The 14,913-nt window shown below is 35.2% G+C and overlaps 1 protein-coding gene across 3 annotated transcripts in view; it reads right to left on the bottom strand.

Annotated features, from left to right (window-relative positions):
- Positions 1-14,913, bottom strand: part of TTC13 (tetratricopeptide repeat domain 13) — a 42,079-nt gene that overhangs the window by 24,564 nt on the left and 2,602 nt on the right. For all 3 annotated transcript variants that reach the window (XR_011327547.1, XM_069800785.1, XM_069800784.1), the window contains exons 2-9: positions 13,735-13,829; positions 10,729-10,804; positions 7,805-7,875; positions 5,485-5,550; positions 3,881-3,973; positions 2,646-2,762; positions 1,705-1,815; positions 142-224 (exon numbers count right to left, since the gene is read on the bottom strand). Coding sequence is in view for 2 of the 3 variants with exons in the window: in XM_069800785.1 (XP_069656886.1) it covers positions 142-224; positions 1,705-1,815; positions 2,646-2,762; positions 3,881-3,973; positions 5,485-5,550; positions 7,805-7,875; positions 10,729-10,804; positions 13,735-13,829 (712 nt within the window). In the remaining variant the exon portion in view is untranslated. The remainder of the gene's footprint in view (positions 1-141; positions 225-1,704; positions 1,816-2,645; positions 2,763-3,880; positions 3,974-5,484; positions 5,551-7,804; positions 7,876-10,728; positions 10,805-13,734; positions 13,830-14,913) is intronic.

The following is a 14,913-nucleotide window of genomic DNA, read 5'->3' on the forward strand; positions in this document are numbered from 1 at the left end:
CTGACATAGCCATACTGGCTGTAGGAGCTAACAAATACACATATGATTCTGCACAGTTTTGTAACAAACCTGTAAAACTTAAAAAGAGTGCATTTTAAAGAACACAATCAGATAGAAAACAGACTTTAAGAATGCAATTACCTGTAGGCTTGTCCCAAACTTTTATACGCATCTATGAAATCTGCTTTCTGCTTTAGAGCTTCTTTGAATGACTCAATGGCTTCCTACAGAAGGACACCAAGAGAAATATTTGTCACTGACTGCATTCATTTAATTTTAGCATCCTTAGTAGTTACTAGCCATGGATTTACAGTTATTTGTCAAAACCTTTGGAAGGAACAAACAAGGCATTAATTTATTATAAAATCTATAGAGTAATAATCATCATATAACAAATGAAATATTGCAACATTCTTTACAGTAATGACAAATTTAGCTGGAGTTCTTTGTCTAACATGCTATGAGAATGAGTGATTCTTTTAGCATTTTAACAGAATTCAGAGATGAAATCCCTTCAGAGCTTGCTTTCAAAGCTCAGCCTGATTCCTAAGGCAAAGCAGTCTCTCCTTACAGTCTTCCTTCTTCATTCATAATACACATCTTGATTTTTGCAGTCCATAAGACTCCTTCAACTCTGTATTCTGCCTTTCATTGTTTTATTGCGCTCTGTGTTAGCTGCAGTTAGCAAACACTCCTGAGGATGTGTGATCATCTTTACATAATAGCATGTACTGTGAAGAATACAATGTAATAAAAATAAAATCGCTAAAAATAATTATATGCATATGTTCAAACAAATCTTCTTCAAAGGATTTGATTAAGAACTCAGCTTTTTAAACTGGATTGGCTGTATAAATTGGCAAATGCAGTACTTAATTCCGCCCTTAATTCTAAGTCTATCAACTACTTTATATTATGAAGGAATGCCTGAAAAGTACCTTGAATTCTATAGTGCAAGAAATTAAATGCTCTAAGAAAAGAAGCAGTATCTTCAGTCAATTTAGAGATTCTTATTCAGAAAAACTATCAAATATATTCTGAGCACTACAACATGCACAAAAATATCTATTGAACAAAAATAAAAACATAATCACCTATCATTACTGATAGGCAGCAGTATCTCCAAATACTTCACAAGAAACAGGTGCAATATTACTACACCTAAAACATAAAGCCTACTTTTAAGTCAGAAAATGGTGAAACATGAAAAAAAGCATGGGAAGAACTTACTTCCCTGCTGATTTTAGAATCTGAGGGAGCAACTATGTTCCCTCAATTTAGATATGAGCATTTCAGAATCAACATATAACTAAAATACACACGCACACATGCAGGGCTCTCTATCAGCAGTCTCCTTGATTACCCTCTAGCTCATTCGAGGAAGAGTTTAAAATTACATTTTGAATATAACCATACAGCCATTAGTAGCAGAGGTGCCAAATACAAACACTTTTCAAAGCACTCTATAAACATGTCAGTTATCTTTGATTTATCAATACCTACCAAGACTGTCAGTATTTACATGTCATACCATGAAGTATTACAGTCAGCGATAGCACCTTTTCATTTTGCTTGCACTCTTTTGCCTTAAAAAGTCTCCCTTATGCGAGAGAAAATATGTGTATCAACACCTACGATATTGCTACTATTTTATAGAAGTAACTTCAAATAGACGACATGAACTATCATTTAACATAACTTTACCTTCAAAAGTCCTCTGTGAAAAAAGGTTAAGCCTTTATAAAGCATAGCTATAGGCTGATTCTTGTTCAGTTCCAATGAATGCTGAAAATCTTCATGGGCTGTTGCATAATCCTGTGATAAAGAAGATTTTAAACAACAGAGGAAACACCATACAAATAAAGAGGAATACATACTTTCATGAAAATAAAAGTAAACAACAGAATTTTGCTTAATGTATGAAGTCAGTCTCAGGGCTAAGCAGCAAAAATTGTCAAGTGCCGGTCAGAATATCAAAGAATAAGGAATGCACAATACACTTCCAACTTTTACAGCAAGTGCTATATAAAACATAGTAAAGCAAGGGGAAAAATAGCTGAAAACAGAGTGAAATCAGAAGAATAAAGTGGGAAATCAGCTATTTAGTATTCACACAATATTTGAAGATAAAGTTACTTGTTTTACATTAAAGCGTAAGAACAACACACACAGATTACATAGCAAAAGAGGATGTTAGCATTTTTGTAGGGGTTTGTTTGTTTGTTGTGGGGTGGGGGGTGAGGGGTTCAGTATACAGGACAGTTACTGCCTTGGCCATAACTGTTTTCCTTTTTAGACTGGCATTTAACAATACTACTTAAATGCAGCTTTAGGTTATAAATCAAGTCAAATTCTTTATCCATATCCTACTCCTCAAACACACAAAACAACCTGAGATGTGCATGCAAGGTACTTGCCCTCTGATTCTCTGCATTAAATAGATATTCAGATGAAATACTTGAATACCTCTGAACTGTCAGAAAGTCAACTACAGGAAAATCAGGGCTTTTGTTGTTGTTTTGTTTTTCAATTTAAATAGGAAAGAAGCTCTTGAACAAAAGTAACAACTGGCACAAACAGCAGCAACAAAATAAGCAAGAACATCCACGGAAACAAACCAAATGGAATCCTTCAAATCCACTGACCTCAGATATGAAGTAAAGGGTACCTCTGTGCCTGTAGAGCCGTGCTGATGGTTGCAGCTGAATAGCTTTGGTGAGATCAGATAATGCTTCACTGATTCGTCCTAGTGGGGACAATATCTAAGAGTATAAACCAAAGACATAGTTTAGAGCAAACAGGCTGAATAGATTTGTTTTAGAAATACAAAGATTATTCTTTTCCATGTTCAGCTGTAACAGAGTAACTGTATTTGCTAGAACAGGCTGGAAAGTTCTGCTATAAATTTCAGTACTTATTGCTTTTAAACACCTATCGAAGGGAAAATCTGAAAGCATTTTTCTCCCCCCAAAAAATATCAGTGTACATGAACATCACCAATAACATTTGCAGAAACCTTGTATTCCAAATAAAAAGTCAGCCAAAGCAAAATACTCTGTTTCAAGTTATTTCAACACATTCAACTGAAAATGTAGTAAAGTATTCTCATAAACCTTTTTATCCTGACAAAATATTCCCTGCAATGGAAAGTGGGCTATTTTCCAGTTATTTGAATGCCTTTCACATTTTTAGATCAAGATTATTAACAAATGTATTAACGAATCATTAAAAACATTAAAATTGTGAATTAGAATTTCATATTGTGGCAGTTATACAGTATGCTGACTTCAATATTTATGCTTTTCATTTGTCTACAAAGCTGCTTCTTGAAATCATTTTCTGTAACTTAATTGGCAAAACAAAACATGATTTTCAAAATGAAAAGTATCTGTGTATCTGAATGATATTTAACTTATATGCATGAATATAAAAACCAAAACATTTGATTAAAAACTCATTCTTTACAAGCTTGGCATTTTACCAGCTAGTCCTAACAATAAATTTACTAAGGTGACACTAAGTGCAAACAGTAAGGTTCAAGTGATATTTTGATTCATTAAAAACAAAGAAACAAACCAACCCACCCACAAAACCCCACACATGATCTTGCTATCTAGTATGTCAAAAACTAAACACTTAGACATAATATATGCTATTCTATTGGCTATAGTAACTCCATATGGTGTATGTTTCATTTTAAAAACAAACATTCCATAAATTACACTGTTTGAGAGCAAATATGTGTATTTTAAAAGAAAGTAGGAATGTTCACAGACAAACCACAGATAAGAGCTTTAGTCACTAAATCAGTGAAGAAATACTTGAAAACACTGTATAATTTCAACTTCTCCAAAAATCTGAAGAGACAAAAAATGCTCACTTCTGCTCGTTGTTCAAATACTTCAGGATGATCTGGTTCTAGACTAATCACCCTACTGAGCTCGAACAGAGCAAGTTCAGCATTTTTCATATCCTGAAAAGGAGAAAAAGGAGAAAAATAAAGAAAGTAAACAACTGTGCATACTTAGAATAATATACTCTGAAGAGTGACAGACAATTAGATTGGCTAAATTTCTGAAAGTGTATCAGTTTAAATTAAAAGCCCTTCACACCTTCGCTAATAACATTAAGATGCAGTATTGTACAAACAGCTGAAAAAACCTAAACCACCTGTCCGCTATAAACAAGAAAAATAAACTTTGCTTGTACACATCATCTTTGTGCTGTACCTTTAATAATTTATTAATATAACTCTGTGAATAAACATGAGGTTTATGGCTCCATAGGTACCTTTCTTGGCAGCAAAGCTGGCTTAAGCTCTTATGTGAACTCTAACATATGCATACTCTTGCCCACCAGTGTTTTCATCAGTACTGTCTGTAACTTAATCCAAGTACTACTGGTGGATGGGTTGATGCCATCAGCATCTTGCCTATCGAAGTTTTTATATTGTCCTCAATAAATTGTAGGATGGAAACAGTTACTTAACTGAAAAAAAAAAAATCCAAACTGGTTATATAACAAGTTCTGTATTAGATTTCATTGATCTTTTTCTTCTTTTTCAAGGCAAAGAAATTTTGCAAGTGCCTAACATCATCTTTGTGTCTTGAAAGTGTCACTCACAGAAACTTTTATGAAGTAAGCTGTCTCAACATCTAGCCAAACTGAGAAAACAAACTTATGCTGGTGTTAAAACCATGCAAATATGAGGGACTTCAAGCTCCTGTCAGCACCACTAAAGAATTAAATATTCTGCACAAAAAGAATTTTCAGAGAGTTATTCAACTATTCTTGCTTCTAGAATTCCAGCAACCATTCAATCACGATTCAACAGGCCACAAACTCAAACTACAAGGATCCATAGTCTACTTTTAAACTTACTTTTGCTCAGGAAGTTGTTTGAGCAGTCAGCTTAACTGTAAGTAACTTAACTTTGAATTTTTTCGAACAAATTCAAGGTGGTATACATAGAGAGGCACAGGCAATCAAGCAGCAATATAAAGCCTACTGGATTGCAAGAGTTGATGATGTTTCCAAGTTGCAATAAAAGACCTTTTCATTTCCAAATACAGACTAGATGTGGAGAAAAATTCAGTGGGACTTCATAAAGCTGTCTCTGAGAGGCAAGATACTCCTTGTTATCTTATTAGATCACTTTTTCAAGTGGCCATGGCTCTCAGCGTTACTATCCACCACTCACAACCGTGCCTATATTCTCCTTTGGCACCCTTGCTTCATGCTGCTTTACTTCCACAGTCCCACAAAGCAAATGTACCCATGGCTTGAGCGGTATGATCCACTAGATCCCTCTATGTTATGGAGTACCTACCAAAGGTTGGACACATCGTTATAGTAGGACAGCACAAAGACTTTGGGATGTACCTATCAAGTGCTAATCAGTCTAGCTCCTCCTGTTACAGGCCATATTACAGTTTGGATTCAAACAATTTGGTCAGATAGCAAATTAAATAATTATCTACTCACATGCAGTCCTTTTTTTCCATATGCTATCCCTCGTCCATAAATTGCACTAACCAGCTCTGGTTCTTCCTGTTAAGATTAAAAATGAATACAATAATCAGCTGTGGTTTTGGGTTTTTGTTTTGGTTTTTTTTGTGGTTTTGTTTGTTTTTTTTTTTTTAAAGGTATCTTTCTTCAATATGTATTTATTTCTTGCTGATCTTAAGTAATAAGCAATGAACAATCACATTGTCAGGCAAAGAAATTGTGTACAGCCCATGCTTTCATATGCTCACAACTTCCAATTCAATTCACTGGAATTGTTCTGAAGTATTTGTCTGGAAAATGATCTAAACAGTGCAGTTATAGTGTCAATGACCACCTACCAGAAGCTATGTACACATCAGTACAGTCTGTTGTCCAAACTTCATTACTTGTAACGTTATCAGTAATTATATGACTTCTTTTATCTAATGTCACTGAAGTGATAATAAACAAATACAATACAGCCATTCCAAGCTTGTTTTGTTTATAATTTAAATTTGAAAATTTAAAATTAGGAAGCAGGCAACTGTGACATCCTGATGAAATTTGTATTCAAGGCAGCAATTAAAACTAGAGATATTCTGCCAAAATAGTTCTGCAAAATTCAAACAAACCTTCCCTGGGTTAGATTTAAGTCCATGGCTTTCCAACTCAGGCACTTAAGAGGATGCAACTTACATAGTGAATCTACTTCTTGTTCAATGTTATTTACTCCAGCCATGGTTCCCATCCAAATTTGAAGAACTACAACAGCAAAACTGGTTTCCTTGGCAAAACAATGCCTATACAGTCAGTTTCCCTGAAAACCAGTCAGGAATTACGCCATCTTCACACCTGCAACCAACACAGCTGTGCTACAAAAGTTTGTAGCATAGGCCTGGTCTCATTTAATTGGGACAACTGCCAAAACCCAAACTCTTTCTCTGACAAAATAGATACCTGGCACACTAATGCTGGCAGCTTGCCAGACTTGAGCTGATTCCAAGTGTACACTTGCCAACATCAACTTCAGGTAACTTCCCTAATTTTAATACAGTGGCTAAGCAAGGCTGTTTTGTTCTGTTAAATGTTTTAATATTCACTTTATGTGTATTTAAAATTGCCTTATAGAAAACAGAGTCAACAATCATAGCCACTTTACAGCCTTTCAGGCATACAATAAGCATGATATTCATTTCAACCGAGATGTGTGTATTGCAAAGGTTATATATACACTTCTCACATTATCTTTCTACAGTTGCTGTATCTTGCTTATAAGTTTCCTTCTTAATAAAGAGAAGGCAGGAAACATTATATACATCCAGTAGTTTTTGAAGCAGGATTTCTCATTAGGGTAAGAAAAAAAAAATCATTCCTCCCATTAAAAACAAATAAAAGAGAGATCACTAAACACCTAAAACAAACAAACAAACCCCAACAAAAAAAATTCTGGTCCTCTGATAAATTCCCTGGAATAATTCCATTAAATTGCCACACTTTCACTCAATTTAAGCACAAGCCGTATGACATTTGAGTTAAAAAAAAAAATACATGCTAGTATTTGCAGTATTACTTTCAGCTTGCATTTGTCTATGACAACCAATTTAGATTAAAAAGCCGGTCCATGCTTCTGGTAGTCCCAGATTCTTAGCCATAAAAATACAGTATTTGGAAATGAGCTTTAGTCAAAGCTTTTTAAACTGTTAGGGTTGGGTTTGTTTTAAAAGTGGCTACCTTCTACTTCATAGAAGAAGATTCTGAATTCTTTACTTTGGTCAGAAAAAAAAAAATATGTTGAAGTATTAGTTATGTTTTACTTGTACATTAAACTCATCAGATGCTTACCACTGAAGAAGAAGAATAAACCCAACATACGAAAACCATTTATCATCATGAAAGCAACGCAATACTTGCCACTAGCAATAAGTGATCTCTGTTGGGTTTTTTTCTGATGTTACTGGCAACATGCTAACTGTTGCCCAAAAAATCCACATTAAAATACTTCAGCCTACACATTAAGAGGGCAATTAAAGGAACTTCAATTTTGCGCAGGTCAGGTTTCTGAAGATGCTTTTTTTTTTTTTTGTCAAAGTGCCATAAAAAGTTTATTCCTACAGATGAGAAAAATACTCAGCAAATAATCAAGATACTGAGTATGCTTATGTTTGGATGGAAACAAATGAACAAATAATAGAATAATTACTCTCATAGAATACTCTCATTTTAAAATCCTTAACTGAATCTTTGTTTTACTAAAGCCGTATGTTGTAATGGATAATTTCATAAAGTGGTATTTTAGGGGTCCAAACAGAAAACTTACCTGCAGCATTGTTGAAAAATGTCGTATGGCTTCATCATACAAGCCGTTGCCAATCAACACGTAAGCAATTGCTAACAAAACATTACAAATGTAAATAAAACAGAAAAAATTCTGGTTTTCTTAATACATATTAAATATAACTAACTTGTAAAATAAGTTCCTACATTGCACTGAAGATTTAGTTAGTCAAAGGATTTCTGAACTGCCACTGAAATAACTTCCCTCAACCATTACCTAGCATTCGTTAATTATTCAATTTATACTGTGCTCGTTAGAATTGCTTTGGAGTTTTGTGGTTTGTTTGGGGGTTTTTTTCTGTCCTTTTTACAAGCTGTTCAGGAAAGGGTCCATGTTGGCTTCTAAAGTACTTTGGACCAGGAGAGGTATCATGATTCCATTTAGTAGCCCTAGATGCTTTCTCCATTGTAAGTGAGCCTGGCTAACACTGGCTAACTTCCTTTGATAATTCCATTAGAGAACATCCGATGGTACTTGTTTGTGCACATCTTGCTAAACTTTACTAGCTCATAGTAAGTTTTCCTTCATTTGAATTATCTAGAAAAACCTCAACTAAAGCAATTCCATTATTTAAAAAAATGAGATTGAAAAACTACAGAATCTTTACCCATGTTAAAATTATGAAAAGCTTTAAAGTTCTTGCATACCCCCCCACTTTGGAGTAGAAGCCAGGTGTTTGAAAAAGAAACAGACGACTGTTTTGGAAACATGTTCCTGTAATCTCCACAAGATATAAAAATACAGTCAAGTCACAAGACTGAAAAGCTGTGGTTGTGCTTGCATGACTGAAGTTCAGTTCTGACAGCTGAATATCTCAAGATTATTTCATTTTTGCATGTTTTAATCTCCCACAGTTCTTAACTCTGGACTAAGCTCTGTCTACTCTGCCCACAAACCCCAAATATCTTGCAGACCAGAGCCATGAAAGTTAAAGTACAACTTTTCCCCAGGCAGTTTGCACGAACAGCTGACAGTGGAACTAAGAGTGGGAATTCACTTTCCCCATACTTCTAATGGGTTTTAGCAATCATCCAAACAGAAAGGAAGAGGCGCCTATCGGCTTAATTATTTACTCAAACATGAGAACAGACAAATAAGCCAGTTAGAACAAAGGTATTTTTAATAGGACACAGACACTTATCTTTCATGCCAGCAGAGCCACATTGTTTTGGCAATGTTGCTAAGCATTGTTCATTAAAGGAGGAAAAAAGTTAAATGGAAGAGAAATAAGAACTGTATTTAATCCAGAGCTTGCCTCATTCTTGGAGCATTTCTATTATGCAGAAGGAAGTATTTGTGTGCAACATAAGCTTTTTCCTCAATACATAAAAAGCTTTACTTGGTACAGATACATAGCATTGCCACAAAAGGAAAGAAAATTGGCAGAGTGAAGGACTGGTTGAAGAGCTCTTGAATTTTCCTTGTTTCATTCTCCTCCAAGACTATACAGTTCTTAATAGCATCTTTACAATTCCAATCCCAGAACACAAAACAGTTGGCACATGAAATAAAATCAACTCAACCATGCTAGTATTAAGGAAAAAAAGTGGAGGAAGCAAGATAATAAAGACTCATGGTCTTGCTGATAATGAGTTTATTTTGTCTATCCAAAACTCTTGGCAAAACACAGGAGGTCATAGTCTATGTCTGTAAAACTATGGCAAGTGATTGGCAGCTAGTAGCTGATAGAGTATCAGCTTCTTTTTAAATTTTATCTCTTCAATTAATCTTTTCATTTTCAATTAAACTCTACAAAACTACAAGTAAGTACTTTATTATGAAAAATCTAAAGATTAACAATGGTCCATTAGCCCAAGTATTTGGGTACCAACATTGCTTCAGAATGCCCCATACATTTCATACTGCTTTTCCTCAGAACAGTTAAAAGTAATGCACAAACAAGAAGGGCCCAGGCTCCTCACACCATGACATACTTGAAATAAAGTGGGTAGGTGCCAGCCTACAGGCCAAACATGAGGATAGGGACCTTCTGGCATAATCTTCCAAGTCTATAGAGCAGACACTAAAAGCATCAAATATTTTCTGCTGGATGGAAGTTCGGTATTCCCTGAGCGATTCTACAAATATAGTTTGGTATGCTAGGAATATGAAAAAAGATTAAGCCCCCAAATTTTTCTGGATAAAACTGTGGAGGCAGAAATTATGTCAACAAAAAACTACTCAACTATTTTAATTTCATTAGACAACTTATGAGTAAAGTTGCCCTCCGCTCTTATATAAGAGTCTGCTGCCTTCCTTGACATACATCCTCAACAATCTCTTTGCATAATACCTCTGCTTCCTACAGAGGATACCAGTTTGGAGAAGCAGTGCAAGTAACTCCTGCCTCAGGTCCTTGGAGAAACATATTTCCTGTTGCTTTATTTGAAATGCCTCCATTTTCTGCACTGAGTGGGCTTTGGAAAAACATTAAGTAGCAGCCTGTATAAGGACATAATTCAGAAAGCCTTCCTGCTACCTATAAGCATTGATGGGAAGAGTGTGTGGAGAGGGGAAGACAGATCCAAGATCTGTGCTTGATAGAAAGCATACTCCATTGGTAAAATTTTCAGAATGTTTGAATAGTTTTAGTCATCAATAATGACAGAAAAAGGGAAGCAAGAAGTAGCTGAGACTGTTTAACAGAATTTAACCAAAATGCTTTTTGAACACCTCCTTAAGCAGATGTGGTAAAGAATTCTAATGAGCAAAGCTAAAAAGATTTTTAGGAAGAGAGATACATATTTTCTTTGTAAGACCAGAGAAAACTCATTGTATTTCCAGGCTTATTAGGATCACTTTAAAATTAATGCATCACTAAGGAATCATCAGTTTAGTTTCAAAACATTCAGTGCTAATAATTAGCACATAATTCACCTGCACAAACCTTATATAAGGCATCTTACCCAATTCTTCATTTGTGTTGTCATTATCAGTAGCAAATGGAAATCGTTTTTGCTCTGCAAGCAACTTCGCTTGACTCTGTAAAACATCATGTTTTTTAAGTGTTCAGCAAACAACAGCAAAGAATTTAATAGAAAACCTGTGTCTTAAATCCTTAAGAGAATGCCTTAAATCAAAAAGTTAAGGCTAATGTGATTGCTTTAAGGTAACTGAAAACAAATTCATTTCTAGTCTTCCACGGGGAGAAAAACTGCTCTTCAGTCAGGTGCTGCTGTTACCCTCTCTAACATAAGGCTAACCAAACCTTTCAGATGAAAGGACATTGTCAGCATTTTACCAGTGGCTCATGTTTCTCTGTTACACCTGCTTAACATGAAATTTTGGAAGTCTAAGACACATGCAACTTTATAGGAAAGTTTATACGCTTTACCCCATTAATTAATCCTTTGTCTCCTGCAAAGGAAAGGGTACTACAGAAGAGTAAAACACTGAAAAGAGTATCACTCCAGCAATAAAGACAAGTTTAGCTTAACAGTGCCATACTGAAGTAAAAAGGCTGTCCTTTTAACAATAACTTTCTAACAGTTATAGACTTTGTTCAGCCAATTGTAGCATCATCTAAGATTTCTGTTCCCCAAATAATGCACCTACAGAAACCAATACTGCCAAAGACAACTGCTCAGAAATACAGAAATACTCTACTCAGCTCATTTTCACAAGTATTTTCCATAAACAGCTGTAAGCCTACCAGAGCAGTCTGTTAGAAAAACATAAAATGCTCATTTAATTAATAGGCCTTCCAAACTGTTTTAGGAAGCAAGAAGGGGGAAAAATAAATTATCTCAGTGCTTAGTTCTCTTCTTTTGCTTCAACTAAACAGCACATATGTACACCTTTAACTTCAGAGAAGAGAGTTAAACACCTTAAACTTCAGGGATCATATTTAACTCCATTTTCTCTACTGAGAGGACTGCACTTTATCCCCTTCTACTTTTTTTGGCTTGTTCAATCAAAAGAAGCCTCATTATTCATTTCCATAACACAGACATTTCAACAATCTACAAAGCGCAAAAGTAACTGGCCAAATCTCATTGCACAGTTTCTGCCCTATTCATCTAATAATCTTAGAGATTAGAAGAAAGTTTGGTCTGCTCTAAAAACTTGAGTATTTTGGAGGGTATGAACTATTAGCAAATCAGATTTTAGAAACCTTGTTTTTACTGAAATTAGAGATCATGTATGAGCTCTGCATGACACTATAACTGAGAATTATGACTCTACCTACTGCTGCACCTACAGTAACAGAATGGAAAAGTTCTCTTCCTCATAGAAAAAAGTCATTAAAAAAGCACAAGAATGAGCAAGGTTCAACAGGTATACCAATTAGAAAACTAAATCTACCCTGCAGACCATATATATTTACAAATCACACATCTGCAAACACAACCTTTTTATATCATCAATGGCTTTCGGGTAATTTCCAGAAAACCTACTTCAGAAAGGGATCTTCAATATTTAACTCTGCAAAATATTATTCTTCTATAATTGTCTTAACATTATAAAAATATCATTTTTACTAAAGTACAACCTCTTCCTTGGTGGATTTACAAAAAAGGCCTATACTTCTTTGTGGACAAAAGATAAGATACAGCAAGATTCCATGTTGGGTATTGGAAAACAAGCTACAACCAAAAGAATCTGGCATTACATTAATAGCCTATAAATTACAGAGCTGCATGTGACACTCAGCAAGAGAAGTACCACACAGTTTCCCCCGCCCTCATCTACTTCATCTGTTTTGTTATCATAGAATAACAGAATAGTGTTTTGTTCTTGGGGTGGGAGAGGAAGGGGATTCATAACTTCCTCAACAAATTCTCAATCCAGTCATAGGTTAGACATCCTGCAGCTCTACGTGCAAAAATTGCAAGTCATTCTGCCTTCAAGAAATGAGAGAAGAATTTTCATCATAGCACCAGCTCTCAATAGGTTGAATTGTTGCTCTCTTCAAAACATTTTTTTTAATTTTTTTTTTAAACAGGGAAATTTCTTACAAACTACATTAGAAAGAATTGCTGGTACCACTAGACTAGACAGAAGATCTGACCAATATCTGATGAAGTAATGTCTAATGAGAATATTCAAGTTAAATAATTGGCTTGGTGGATTTGCAGTAGAGTAGTTTTATTTCCAAATGCCACCTTTGGAGAAGCTGCTTCAAATTAGAATATTGTTTCCATGCTCCCCCATAGCCAATAATTCCTACGAATTTGCCAAGGCTTCTTTGTATATTCACATGGGAATTACTTGAAAATTTTCAGTATCTGTGACTCTACTGGACTGAAGAAGTAACATCAAACCTGTGTTCTGATGTAGACTGAAGATTATATTTGTTCAACATCAATAAGTTAACAATAGTGTTGCAAGAAAACCCAAATTCAAAAATAATCCTCTTTAAGTTTCTCTACCAAGAGATACTCTTCCTCTGTTAGAATACTCTACGCATACCATGTCTGTATTACATTTAGCAAAATATGGTCTGAAGCCTCTAACTTTATCATCTGTGCACAAAGTTATTTCTGTAGCAATTGCAAGTTATCACTCCCCTTACACGCATTTTGTGGTAAACATCCTCAGGTAGTTAATCTGGGTAAAAACTAACACACCTTTCCTTTTTCAGCCATAGCCCCTGCACCCTTAAAAACAAAAAATTAATTGGTAGACTAATCCAGGTGAAGGTTAGTCTTCAGTGGAAAAATCAGCTTCAATTAGTTGAAACTGCTGATAGCTCTAGAGACTCATGATGGAGTACTATGAAATCATACTTTCATGAGCAACTTGAGCTCATTCATACTTAAACCTTTTGGGGACCTATGCCTACTGATTAATAGATTCTATTTGTAGTTATTTGCCTGAACTTCATTCTAACTGGTTATGCAGCTGAAGTGATCTGCAACTTCAACAATCTATTAAAAATTGTTTTGTACATTATATTCTTGACAGCATACCAGAATTTTTTCTGTGTTGAGAGAAAGCACAGATTCACAAGATGAAGACCCTCCTATGTCACAATCCGATTCATGGAAGTGCAAAAATGATGAATCTGGGGGAAAGAGAGAAAATACCTTTAGGAACTCAGAGTTACATCTTGCATTTCCTCACGTTCATCTGAACAGCTTCCTCACTGGGCACTCCACAGGGCAGAACTTTCATGAAGTGCTCTCTGCCCACAGCACTATATCCACACAGCCAGGGAAGCAATAGTCGACACAACTGCTTTTATACAATTAATCACTACTTCTGCTTATGCTTTTGGCTAAAAATACATGAAAAAAAAAAAGGTGCTAAAAAAAAGCAGGGGAGGGTAAAAAGGGAGGAAGCTGGAAGCAAATAAGAGAAGTTTGGGGTAGACATGTCCCCATTTGGCATTATGATTCCATTCTCTGGCCCAAGAAATTAAAGACAAAGTTATCATTCCAGACCCAGAGAGGAAAATAAAGGGAATGGACCATACAGAGGTAGGGAAAGAGGTGCTGCTGGAAGTCCAGGAAACAGAGGTATAAAGAATGTAAAAAGCATACCGAATAGTAAACTGTAATTAACTGAACATATATAAAGATCCTCACAGGTATATTACTAAGAAGGCCATTACAAAAAGTATAAAATTGATTCAAATCTATGAAAAGTCAAAAACAGCTTGTTGGCATATCAGAGAAAACGTTTAACAAAGGAAATAAACAAGTAACAACAATAATCAACAACACCCCTCAGATTGATAGACTATAGAAGTCACTACTTCACCTACATGGTGCTTTAATTGCTATCCCAACAGAATTGTTAGCTTTTAAATCTTCAGTTCTTAAAGCTTCTATTAACTTGAAATATTTCAAGATAGCTTGATGCCAAGTTTGAAAGGCAGGGGGGCAGCATGTGTTTCTAATTCACTTTTATAGGCAGTGCTATTCTTATATACTGATTACATAAGGGTTGTAGTTAGTTAACTCCCCATTTCTCACAAGTACAGTGCTAAAAGAGAAAAAGAATCCATTTTCTTATAAAGAGAAGTCAAAACAGCATCTAAAATAATTCCCTGTAAATAGAAACTTGGAACTAAGTTGAGCTATAAACGATAACTGTAGGGAGAAGTTTTACAACAGAAGCAAGAGTGGTGAAAAGCAGAAGGTCAA

The sequence above is a fragment of the Haliaeetus albicilla genome, chromosome 13, assembly GCF_947461875.1.
Source record: "Haliaeetus albicilla chromosome 13, bHalAlb1.1, whole genome shotgun sequence".
Lineage (NCBI taxonomy): Eukaryota > Metazoa > Chordata > Aves > Accipitriformes > Accipitridae > Haliaeetus > Haliaeetus albicilla.